At 39.0% G+C, this 14547-nt stretch overlaps 2 protein-coding genes across 3 annotated transcripts in view; one reads left to right on the plus strand and one right to left on the minus strand.

Annotated features, from left to right (window-relative positions):
• LOC124119862 (protein Wnt-6-like) overlaps positions 1 to 14547 on the minus strand; it is a 44323-nt gene that overhangs the window by 12159 nt on the left and 17617 nt on the right. For both annotated transcript variants that reach the window (XM_046482523.2, XM_046482524.2), the window contains exon 4: positions 12911 to 13131. In XM_046482523.2, coding sequence (XP_046338479.1) covers positions 12911 to 13131 — 221 coding nt within the window. The remainder of the gene's footprint in view (positions 1 to 12910; positions 13132 to 14547) is intronic.
• The window catches only part of LOC124149544 (protein Wnt-10a-like), a 216016-nt gene continuing 213271 nt past the window's right edge, over positions 11803 to 14547 (plus strand). The window contains exon 1 of the mRNA XM_048381778.1: positions 11803 to 11819. The gene's annotated coding sequence lies outside the window, so the exon portion shown is untranslated. The remainder of the gene's footprint in view (positions 11820 to 14547) is intronic.

Genomic DNA, 14547 nt, shown 5'->3' on the forward strand with positions numbered 1-14547 from the left:
CTTCCAATAGTACAGGTCCAATCGGTTAGGACCCATGAGTCCGGCGTGATGCAGCCCTTCTACTAGTACGGGTCCAATCGGTTAGGACGCATGAGTCCGGTGTGCTGCAGCTCTTCCAATAGTACGGGTTCAATCGGTTAGGACGCATGAGTCCGGTGTGCTGCAACTCTTCCAATAGTACAGGTCCAATCGGTTAGGACCCATGAGTCCGGCGTGATGCAGCTCTTCTACTAGTACGGGTCCAATCGGTTAGGACGCATGAGTCCGGTGTGCTGCAGCTCTTCCAATAGTACGGGTTCAATCGGTTAGGACGCATGAGTCCGGTGTGCTGCAGCTCTTCCACTGGAACTGGTTCAATCGGTTAGGACGCATGAGTCCGGTGTGCTGCAGCTCTTCCATTTGAACTAGTTCAATCGGTTAGGACGCATGAGTCCGGTGTGCTGCAGCTCTTCCACTAGCACGGGTTCAATCAGTTAGGACGCATGAGTCCGGTGTGCTGCAGCTCTTCCAATAGTACGGGTCGAATCGGTTAGGACCCATTAGTCCGGCGTGCTGCAACTCTTCCACTAGCACGGGTCCAATCTATTAGGACGCATGAGTCCGGGTGCTGCAGCTTTTCCAATAGTACGGGTCCAATCTATTAGGACGTATGAGCCGGGTGCTGCAGCTTTTCCAATAGTACGGGTCCAATTGGTTAGGACGCATGAGTCCGGCGTGCTGCAGCTCTTCCACTTGAACTTGTTCAATTCGTAAGGACGCATGAGTCCGGTGTGCTGCAGCTCTTCCACTAGCACGGGTTCAATCAGTTAGGACGCATGAGTCCGGTGTGCTGCAGCTCTTCCACTAGCACGGGTTCAATCAGTTAGGACGCATGAGTCCGGTGTGCTGCAGCTCTTCCACTAGCACGGGTCCAATCAGTTAGGACGCATGATGCCGGTGTGCTGCAGCTCTTCCACTAGTACGGGTCCAATCTATTAGGACGCATGATGCCGGTGTGCTGCAGCTCTTCCAATAGTACGGGTCCAATCGGTTAGGACGCATGATGCCGGTGTGCTGCAGCTCTTCCACTAGTACGGGTCAAATCGGTTAGGACGCATGATGCCGGTGTGCTGCAGCCTTTCCACTAATGGTTCAGGACTCATGGTTTTCGACTTGGAGTATGGCGCCATCACAACAATATGGAGTCCAGAACATGGAAGACGGCCACGCACATTCATCAGATCTGTCCAGAGTGCCCACCCAACATACTTGCTCTGATCAAGGACATGCAATGTAAACATGTTGGCACAGTACCCCTACGATGCCCGACCGCCATCTCATAGGAGAGTATATAATGAACTCGATCATTTCGCGTTGTGTTTGTGATTTATTAAATTGATTGATTGGCGTAGAAGTCTGTTCGAATGATTTATTAATCAACAATATGCAAGCGTGCAAACTTGAATAATTATTTATAATAGCTCAACCATCAACCATGTTCGTAACATTTGAAGAACAAAATGTGTTTTTGTTGTATTATAATATTAATGTTATAAACGTATGGAATAGAATATAGATGTTTGTAACTTAGCATATGTCCGTCATTAACCATATTATAGGCAAGTACATTACACTGGAAGGATACGTTTCTCGCCCATAATCAGTGAATATTGAAGTTGTATTGATAACAGGCAATGAAAGAAGACACCTACACTACACACGTTACTTCTTGTCTATAACAACATTCATTACATATCATTTCGTCCATAACAACACTCACTTCTACCACTTCAGCTATACAAAAACAACATTCACTACATGTCACTTCATCCATAAAAAAGCATTCACTACATACCACCTTGTCTACAACAACATTGACTACATAACTCTTCTTCTATAACACCATTGACAACATACCACTTCGTCTATAACATCATTCAGTACATACCACTTCGTCTATGACAACATTTACTACAAACCTCATCTTCTATAACATCATTCACTACATACCACCTTGTCTCTACAAAAACAGTTACTACATACCTCATCTTCTATAACATCATTCACTTCATACCACCTCGTATATAACAACCTTTACTAGATACCTCATCTTCCATAACATCATTCACTACATACCACTTCGTCTATAACAACATTTACTACATACCTTATCTTCTATAACATCATTCACTTCAAACCACCTCGTCTATAACAACATTTACTACATACCTTATCTTCTATAACATCATTCACTATATACCATTTCGTCTATAAAAAAATTTACTACATACCTCATCTTCCATAACATCATTCACTACATACCACCCGCCTATAACAACATTTTCTTCATACCTCATCTTCTATAGCATCATTCACTACATACCACTTTGTCTATAACATCATTCACTACATACCACTTCGTCTATAACACAATTCACTACATACCACTTCGTCTATAACAACATTTACTACAAACCTCATCTTCTATTACATCATTCACTACATACCATCTTGTCTACAAAAACAGTTACTACATACCTCATCTTCTATAGCATCATTCACTACATACCACTTTGTCTATAACATCATTCACTACATACCACTTCGTCTATAACACAATTCACTACATACCACTTCGTCTATAACAACATTTACTACAAACCTCATCTTCTATTACATCATTCACTACATACCATCTTGTCTACAAAAACAGTTACTACATACCTCATCTTCTATAACATCATTCACTACATACCACCTCGTCTATAACTTCATTCACTACATACAACCCGCCTATAACAACATTTACTTAATACCTCATCTTCTATAGCATCATTCACTACATACCACTTTGTCTATAACATCATTCACTACATACCACTTCGTCTATAACAACATTTACTACAAATCTCATCTTCTATAACATCATTCACTACACACCACCTCGTCTATAACAACCTTTACTAGATACCTCATCTTCTATAACATCATTCACTACATACCACTTCGACTATAACAAAATTTACTACATACCTCATTTTCTATAACATCATTCACTACATACCACCCCGTCTATAACAACATTTACTACATACCACTTCGTCTATAACAACATTTACTACAAATCTCATCTTCTATAACATCATTCACTACACACCACCTCGTCTATAACAACCTTTACTAGATACCTCATCTTCTATAACATCATTCACTACATACCACTTCGTCTATAACAAAATTTACTACATACCTCATTTTCTATAACATCATTCACTACATACCACCCCGTCTATAACAACATTTACTACATGTTGCATCGTCTATAACACCATTGACAACATACCAAATCGTCTATAACAACATTTACTTCATACCTCATCTTCTATAGCATCATACACTACATACCACTTCGTCTATAACATCATTCACTACATACCACTTCGTCTATAACATCATTCACTACATACCACTTCGTCTATAACAACATTTACTACAAACCTCATCTTCTATAACATCATTCACTACATACCATCTTGTCTACAAAAACAGTTACTACATACCTCATCTTCTATAACATCATTCACTACATACCACCTCCTCTATAACAACCTTTACTAGATACCTAATCTTCTATAACATTATTCACTTCATACCACTTCGTCTATAACAACATTTACTACACACCTCATCTTCTATCACATCATTCACTACATACCATCTTGTCTACAAAAACAGTTACTACATACCTCATCTTCTATAACATCATTCACTACATACCACCTCGTCTATAACATCATTCACTACATACCACTTCGTCTATAGCAACATTTACTACAAACCTCATCTTCTATAACATCATTCACTACATACCATCTTGTCTACAAAAACAGTTACTACATACCTCATCTTCTATAACATCATTCACTACATACCACCTCCTCTATAACAACCTTTACTAGATACCTCATCTTCTATAACATTATTCACTACATACCACTTCGTCTATAACAACATTTACTACACACCTCATCTTCTATTACATCATTCACTACATACCACCTTGTCTACAAAAACAGTTACTACATACTACCTCGTCTATAACATCATTCACTGCATACCACCCGCCTATAAGAACATTTACTTCATACCTCATCTTCTATAGCATCATTCACTACATACCACTTTGTCTAAAACATCATTCACTACATACCACCCCGTCTTTAACAACATTTACTACATACCTCATCTTCTATAAAATCAATCACTACATACCATTCCGTCTATAACAATATTTACTACATACCTCATCTTCTATAACATCATTCACTACATACCATCTTGTCTACAAAAACAGTTACTACATACCTCATCTTCTATAACATCATTCACTACATACCACCTCCTCTATAAGAACCTTTACTAGATACGTAATCTTCTATAACATTATTCACTACATACCACTTCGTCTATAACAACATTAACTACAAACCTCATCTTCTATTACATCATTCACTACATACCACCTTGTCTACAAAAACAGTTACTACATACCTCATCTTCTATAACATCATTCACTACATACCTCATCGTCTATAACATCATTCACTACATACCACCCGCCTATAACAACATTTACTTAATACCTCATCTTCTATAGCATCATTCACTACATACCACTTTGTCTAAAACATCATTCACTACATACCACTTCGTCTATAACACCATTCACTACATACCACATCGTGTATAACAACATTTACTACACACCTCATCTTCTAATACATCATTCACTACATACCACCTCGTCTATAACAACCTTTACTAGATACCTCATCTTCTATAACATCATTCACTACATACAACTTCGTCTATAACAAAATTTACTACATACCACATCTTCTATAACATCATTCCATACATACCACTTCGTCTATAACATCATTCACTACATACCACTTCGTCTATAACAAAATTTACTACATACCTCATCTTCTATAGCATCATTCACTACATACCACTTCGTCTATAAAATCATTCACTACATACCACTTCGTCTATAACAACATTTACTACAAACCTCATCTTCTATAACATCATTCACTACATACCACCTTGTCTACAAAAACAGTTACTACATACCTCATCTTCCTCATCTTCTATAACACCATTCACTACATACCACTTCGTCTATAACAAAATTTACTACATACCTCATCTTCTATAACATCATTCACTACATACCACTTCGTCTATAACAACATTTACTACATACCTCATCTTCTATAACATCATTCACTACATACCACCCCGTCTATAACAACATTTACTACATACCTCATCTTCTATAAAATCATTCACAGCATACCACCTCGTCTATAACAACATTTACTACATACCTCATCTTCTGTAACATCATTCACTACATAACACTTCATATAGAATATTCACTACATACCATTTCCTCTATTACAACATTCACTACATCACACTCAATAATTAAACAATAATCATTTTGTTTATATCAGCACGCACTTTATACGACTTCGTCTGTGACAACAATGCTAGTGTTATGTTGACGGGGACATTAGCTCAGATTGAAGACGAAGAAAACGTTGAGTCCAAACTTCTTTAGTTGGCAATTAAACAAACAACTACAACTACTAATAGAAATATGTGGAGCGGAGATTCAAACTCAACTACTACAAGTCACGTCCAGCAAGCAGGAGTATCCTACACGCGGCTGTTCATACAGATACTGTCGGAATACCAGACTTACTAACAGTAAAGATGTAAACATATATATACACTACTGGACAGCAATGGACAGACGAAGAGACAATGGCGTCACCCTGGACATGGGACTTGTGGATGTGATTACAGACTATGCCCAGGGGAATATGTATTCAGGCTATAAATGTCATAATGTGAAATGCCGTGTTAGACAATGGTACAACTGACCGCTGTTACGCATGGATTACATCAGGTTAAATAGTCCAGATTTCCTTAACGCTATGTACTCAACACTGTACAAAAAGGGAAGTGGTTCAGAAATTATAATTCGTTAAATATAATGCGTTGTTCAGAGTGCTATTAAAATGCTATTAAGTCACTCTGCGACAATAGCATTTTGTCCATAACAACACTCACTCCATAATATTTCATATATATCAACATTCACAACAAATTTTTGGTCTAAAACAACATTCATTTGAAACAATTTCAACTAAAACAAAAATAACTAAATACTGCTTTATCTATAACACCATTCAGTACATATCGTTTCGTCTACAACAACCTTCACAACATGCCATTTCGTCTACAGCAACCTTCATAACATACCTTTTAGCCTACAGCAACCTTCATAACATACCATTTCGTCTACAGCAACCTTCACAACATACCATTTGGTCTACAGCAAACTTCATAACATTCCTTTTTGCCTACAGCAATCTCCATAACATACCATTTCGTCTACAGCAACCTTCACAACATTACTTTTTGCCTACAGCAACCTTCACAACATAACATTTCGTCTATAGCAACCTTCACAACATACCTTTTCGCCTACAGCAATCTTCACAAGATAACATTTCGTCTACAGCAACCTTCACAACATTCCTTTTCGCCTACAGCAACCTTCACAACATACCATTTCGTCTACAGCAACTTTCACAACACACCATTTCGTCTAAAGCAACCTTCATAACATACTATTTCGTCTACAGCAACCTTCACAAAATTCCTTTCGCCTACAGCAACCTTCACAACATAACATTTCGTCTACAGCAACCTTCATAACATAACATTTCGTCTATAGCATCCTTCATAACATACCATTTCGTCTACAGCAACCTTCACAACTCACCATTTTGGTCTATTTCAACCTTCATAACATACCATTTCGTCTACAGCAACCATCACAACATACCATTTGGTCTACAGCAACCTTCATAACATACCATTTCGTCTACAGCAACCTTCACAACATACCATTTCGCCTACAGCAACCTTCACAACAAAACATTTCGTCTACAGCAACGTTCATAACATATCATTTCGTCTATAGCAACCTTCATAACATACCATTTCGCCTACAGCAACCTTCACAACATACCATTTCGTCTACAGCAACCTTCACAACAAAACATTTCGTCTACAGCAACGTTCATAACATATCATTTCGTCTACAGCAACCTTCATAACATACCATTTCGTCTACAGCAACATTCACAACATACCATTTCGTCTACAGCAACCTTCACAACTTTACTTTTTGCCTACAGCAACCTTCACAACATAACATTTCGTCTACAGCAACCTTCACAACATTCCTTTTGGCTACAGCAACCTTCACAACATACCATTTCGTCTACAGCAATCTTCACAACATTCATTTTCGTCTACAGCAACCTTCACAACATACCATTTCGTCTACAGCAATCTTCACAACATTCCTTTTCGCCTACAACAACCTTCACACGAACCATTTCGCCTACATCAACCTTCATAACATACCATTTCGTCTACAGCAACCTTCATAACATACCATTTCGTCTACAGCAACCTTCACAACATACCTTTTCGCCTACAGCAATCTTAACAACATACCATTTCGCCTACAGCAACCTTCATAACATACCTTTTCGTCTACAGCAACCTTCATAACATACCATTTCGTCTACAGGAACCTTCACAACATACCTTTTCGCCTACAGCAATCTTAACAACATACCATTTCGTCTACAGCAACCTTCATAACATACCATTTCGTCTGTAGCAACCTTCACAACATACCTTTTCGCCTACAGCAATCTTAACAACATACCATTTCGTCTACAGCAACCTTCACAACATACCTTTTCGCCTACAGCAATCTTAACAACATACCATTTCGTCTACAGCAACCTTCACAACATACCATTTCGTCTACAGCAATCTTCACAACATTCATTTTCGTCTACAGCAACCTTCACAACATACCATTTCGTCTACAGCAATCTTCACAACATTCCTTTTCGCCTACAACAACCTTCACAACATACCATTTCGCCTACAGCAACCTTCATAACATACCATTTCGTCTAAGCAGCCTTCATAACATACCATTTCGTCTACAGCAACCTTCATAACATACCATTTCGTCTACAGCTACCTTCACAACATACCATTTCGTCTACAGGAACCATCACAACATACAATTTCGTCTACAGCAACCTTCACAACATACCATTCCGTCTACAGCAACCTTCATAACATACCATTTCTTCTATAGCAACCTTCATAACATACCATTTCGTCTACAGAAACGTTCATAACATACCATTTCGCCTACAGGAACCTTCACAACATACCATTTCGTCTACAGCAACCTTCACAACATACCATTTGGTCTACAGCAACCTTCATAACATACCATTTCGTCTAGAGCAACTTTCACAACATACTATTTCGCCTACAGCAACCTTCATGACATATCATTTCGTCTACAGCAACCTTCATAACACACTTTTTCGTCTAAGCAACCTTCACAACATACCATTTCGTCTACAGCAACCTTCACAACATTCCTTTTCGCCTATAACAACCTTCACAACATACCATTTCGCCTACAACAACCTTCATAACACACCATTTCGTCTACAGCAACCTTCATAACATAACATTTCGTCTACAGCAACCTTCACAACATACCTTTTCGCCTACAGCAATCTTCACAAGATAACATTTCGTCTACAGCAACCTTCACAACATACCTTTTCGCCTACAGCAATCTTAACAACATACCATTTCGTCTACAGCAACCTTCATAACATACCATTTCGTCTACAGCAACCTTCATAACATACCATTTGGTCTACAGCAATCTTCACAAGATAACATTTCGTCTACAGCAACCTTCATAACATACCATTTCGCCTACAGCAATCTTCATAACATACCATTTCGTCTACAGTAACCTTCATAACATACCATTTCGTCTACAGCAACCTTCATAACATACCATTTCGTCTACAGCAATCTTCACAACATACCATTTCGCCTACAACAACCTTCACAACATACCATTTCGCCTACAGCAACCTTCACAATAACCGGGGGGCACATGTGGCCCAGTCGTGTAAGGCGCCGCGATTCGCTGTGCAGATTTGCCTCCCTTGGCCACGCCAGAAACCTACGATTATGGGTTCGAATCCCGGTTCGCCCCGATTATGTTTCTAGGTTTGTCAGCACCATACCCGTGCTAGTGGGTTTCACCAAAGTGGTAAACGTCTAAGACCTGCATCACTTCGGGCTTTCCTCCCACATTAAGCTGACACGCCGTGATATAACTGGAATACTGTTAAAAGCGGCGTTAAACCCAACTCACTCACTCACTCACAACATACCATTTCGTCTATTAAAGTCATTCACTACATACTACTTTGTCAATATTGCTTATATAACAATATTCACTACACACCGCGATGTATTTAACAACATTCACTAATTTAGAGGTGTATCAAACAATTTTCACTATATATATCGGTGTATATAACAACTTTTACTATTTATAGCGGTGCATACAAGGGTTTTCTCAGGGTTCACATGGGCAGTGTAAGGGTTTTCACAAGGTTCCCTAGGGCAGTGTAAGGGTTTTCACAAGGTTCACTGGGGCAGTGTAAGGGTTTTCACAAGGTTCACTGGGGCGGTGTGGGTTTTCACAAGGTTCACTGGGGCGGTGTGGGTTTTCACAAGGTTCACTGGGGCGGTGTTAGGGTTTTCACAAGGTTCACTGGGGCGGTGTTAGGGTTTTCACAAGGTTCACTGGGGCAGTGTTAGGGTTTTCACAAAGATCACCGGGGCGGTGTGGGTTTTCACAAGGTTCACTGGGGCGGTGTTGGTTTTCACAAGGTTCACTGGGGCGGTGTTAGGGTTTTCCCAAGTTTCACTGGGGCGGTGTAAGGGTTTTCATAAGATTCACTGGGACCGTGTAACGGTTTCTACAAGATTCGCTGGGGCGTTTTTCAATGGTTTACACTTAAACTATTTCACTGTTGCCTAGATTATAGAGTACTGAGTCTTCCGTCAAATATCGTATTTCTTATGTCGAAGATAAATGATATTCAGGCGAATTTTATATCGGCGGTGTTGTCTTCTGCGGTTGTTACAATGCAGTCTGTGTGAATATTAGGCGATGTAGGTGACTTCTGCTGTCGATGGTGTACTTCTACAACAAGGAGGTACTCTCGGGATCATGACAGGCAGCTTCCTATACTCTATTAAGCTAAATAAACAATGTTTGAAGCTGAAGAGAAACCCTATGACCCACGCATAACCTTCTTTGTCTAAGGACATTTTACCCTCCATGAAGACACCGTTGACAGATAACCCATGTTCTCGCTACAGCGTGTCGGCAACGAGAAGGGTGATGGGTTGGCCATTACTGCTTCCGAATACTTGCAGTAGAAACCGTATATTTGTACTTCCGCTAATAATATTGGCGTTTAAGTGATAGTAAGAGAAGGTAATCACCCACAACAACTTCCATACATGCTTAGAATGAGAATACTGATGATAGAGTAACAGTAAACAACTTTCAGTTTGTTCATTTTTGTTTCACATCTTATATTTATTATTTGGTCTTACACAATGTGATAATGTTTGCGAGATTTGATTCATTACTGGAACGATACAATCGTTAACTGAGGATGTCATTAATAAGATGATTTAATTGGACATATAAAAGAATAAGCAACTCTTCAAAGAATCCTCCTATTTGCTTAAGGAAAGTATTTATCAGGTGACATAAAATCTACTTAGGGTACTTCAGGTGATTTACAAGAAGGTAGACTTGTAGGTTGGTCATTGCTGCAAATATTCATTGACTGTTGACTTGTATCAATAAACGAATCCGTTTTTATATGGAGTTAGTATTTAACTGGCCAGTTTCAACCATATTTCCTTGGGTAAGAACACGTGCAAAGATGGACAAGGGGTACACTTTCATTACTCTCTATAAATATCTTGGCAGTATGCGTAGCTCTCACAAACATTTCAAATTGTTATTTTAGAAATTTTGTAGGACAAAATGCTTGTCAGTATCACTCCTGCATTGTATATCATTAATATATGCATTAGTCATGAACTGTAATGACCAAGGTGTGGCATGGAAAACTCATTTAATTGTATATATATGTGACAACTCGTTGTTGCATAAGTACATTATACCACTGCAAAACATCGGTAAAGTAAACACGTTAAAACATACCTCGGCGTATATGCAGCTATTCCTCTGCGTACCATTTCCTTGCCGTACCCGCTTTCCCGAACCCTATAGCTAGACACATCTACGTTCTACTATAACATCCTACAACTTGCTTACACGCTTACGCAGTGGCAGAGCTGCTAAGGCTCTCAAAGTATGTTCTTGTTTTCCATATGTCTACTCTTGTAGAACAACTTCAAACGAAAAGCTGTGCCATAAATATGATCACTTTCGACTACCAAAGTAGCAATTATACTGTATGCGCATAACGGTTTCCGCGGACTGCCAGCCGCTGGCACTGAAAGCCAGATAATATTTTCTTGAAGTCTTTGAAGTGAAATCTGATCGCTGCTTCCCTACATCCATTCCTGTGATGTGTATAGACTTCACAGAACTCCTTTCCTTTGATCTTTTAATTAAATGACCCTTAGTTGCAGACAGGAATTCTGCAAAAATGGCCTCTTTTTCTATAAAAAAACATTCTTTACGTATTAGAAAGAGGCAGGGATACGGCCATGTGGTGAATAAACGGTAGTGGTTCTATTGGCCTCACAAGAGTTAGTAAAGCTCACTTCTACCAGCAAGAAGAATGTCGGTGAGTTCCTCCACTTTCTCTTGTCTTTATATCATGTAGTAACTTTGCTCGTATCATGCTTGAATATCACAATGTTCATTTATTGGAGAATGTATTGTATAGACATTTCATATTGGATCGCAAATGTGTAATAACGTTGAATTTAACAAGGACGTATGACGAAAACAGTTGTTGAAGTGGTGAGTATACCTGTGCATGTATAGCTGGCCATTGGGGCCATGTGATATGGTGAGGTTTTATTGAAAGCATGTAAGTCCATATTCTTTTTTTTTGACATAAACATTACAACTATTGTGTGTAAATTTATGAGTATTTACAAACCCTGAACTCGCAAACTACAATAAGTGTTCAATTACCATTGTTAAGATTCGTTCCAATGCACAGTAGCGTTTGTCGTTCTCAAATAGTGTGTCAATGTCAATTCACCTTCTCCTCAAACTCACATACATGCACAGACAGACAGACACACACACACAAACACACGCACGCACGCACGCACGCACGCACGCACGCAAGAACACATACATACATACATACATACATACATACATACATACATACATACATACATACATACATACATACATACATACATACATACATACATACTCACATGCATTCACACACATTCACACTGACTTATACACATACACACATTTATACACGCGTCACACATATACACACATACATACATGTACACACGACCATGGAACAGTGCGGTTTAGATACCAACCAACGGATACCGCGTAAGAAGACATTGTTATTGTGAATACTACAGTGCTTACCGTTAGCCTAGTACAACAATGATGTAGAGAACTCGCCAAGTTGAAGTCATAACCACCTTGTATGAGTGAGTGAGTGAGTGAGTGAGTGAGTGAGTGAGTGAGTGAGTGAGTGAGTGAGTGTTACATCACGTCCTGTCCACGTGTGAGAAGGGAGCAGGTCCATGTGTGAGCTGGAGTTACGGATCTGTAGACGGCGACATCAGCAGCTGTGTGTATATCAGACTACACTGCATAGGTGTTAGTTTCCATTATTCCGATAACATTTTCAGTTCCCACTTTAATCATCAGATGACAGAAACTACTTACCCTTTCGTAGAATCTTTGATATTGACCGACGAGCTGTTGTGCAATTCCAGCGACGATTACGGAACTGATACTGACATTGAATAAGAGCCATCTTTGCTCCTTTTGCGACTTCTTCAACAATTTCCGGCTCCTTCCTGCATATGGCGCGCTGTTTACCTGCGAGCCGCCGCGTCTTGCGGCAGATGCTGTTCGGGTCCATCACCAGGGGGCTACCAACTGCCCTGAAGAAACCAACGCCATGCATGTAGTTAACTTATTCAGTGAATGCCACGAATCAAACATAAACCATAGTACTGATAAAGTGAACATAGACTAAGTATGTATTAAAGTAACATATACCATGTATGTAATGAAACATACCTTAAGTATGTATTAATGAAAGCGTATACCGTGCACATAGCATTCAGGAGCATACACCATATGTAAATGAAATCAGTACCATGTGTGACCTGATCAATAAGTAAATAAAAACTGTGTATGTATTGAAGGTAACATATATACATTTATTGTAATTTAGAAATTGTATAGCAAAATTATATACGGTGACACCGCGTATATAGGAAGGAACACGTGTAATCACAAATCTTTAGAGGATGTGATTCAGCACGTATGCATTCGAATTATGTACAGGAAACGTACAAGAAAAGAACCCACATCAATAATAGTTCCTTAACTGCAGGTACGTAGTACATTTAATAGAAAATATAGTTTTGAACAGTGACAATATGACTATATTAATTGTATCTGAAAGGCACTTTCATGTACATAATAAGTTTAAAACATTAGAGCCAAAAATGTATGTTTCACATGTTTTCAGATATACTGGTATTAGTATGTATTCTATTTTAATTTTGAACCAACGGTGTGAGCTGGAGGTATGAAATGTTAGAATTCCTTGCTTCAAATGCTGAAACAATTAACACCATACTGCTTATCAACAAATATCACTATTCCGTATCATCCTTTTCTACGAGTACACAAACTGCATTAAGACGTACACAGTGGATGATAATGACGTTATAACGGAGCAGATGTTTCATATGCTCACATGACTGAACGCTATTGATATCATGTTCAAATTTCTAAGCTGTTTCAGTTCGTCATTGATAAACAAAATATATCTATCCTCGTACACCGTGCACATATTGAGAGATTCAACCGACATTTTGCCAATCACACGCGCGGAAAGTAGAGTAAACGATTTATACATGCTGGAAAACAGTACTTTGTACGTAATGCAGTGAACTACACGTTTGATTTACGGTTCGAAGGATATCCAAAGTTGAAAGCAATTATAAAAGAATCTATACATACGCTCAAAGAAGGGGGTATTAGAAAATAATAGTTGATGTACAAAGAGGTATCGAGTGATGGTAATGGATAGATAACAAAAAGGAAGGACAAGGTGTAACATGACAATCAACAGAACATATTGGCGGTGCATTAGGGTGCAAAAAACAAGAGAGACGATAGGGGTGTGCAGTAAAAAAAATAACGTTTGAGATAATGGGTGATGTCTGGGTACACATCTCCCGTTCATGTCCCAGACGTGCCCTCCAGGGGAAAGGTCATGACTAGTGATGTTTTGCTGCTAGAGGTAGCCCGTTACGATACGTGCACGTTGGGCACGAGCGTTA

This window comes from Haliotis rufescens, unplaced genomic scaffold (genome assembly GCF_023055435.1).
Source record: "Haliotis rufescens isolate VD_foot unplaced genomic scaffold, xgHalRufe1.0.p SCAF_4, whole genome shotgun sequence".
In the NCBI taxonomy this organism is placed as follows: domain Eukaryota; kingdom Metazoa; phylum Mollusca; class Gastropoda; order Lepetellida; family Haliotidae; genus Haliotis; species Haliotis rufescens.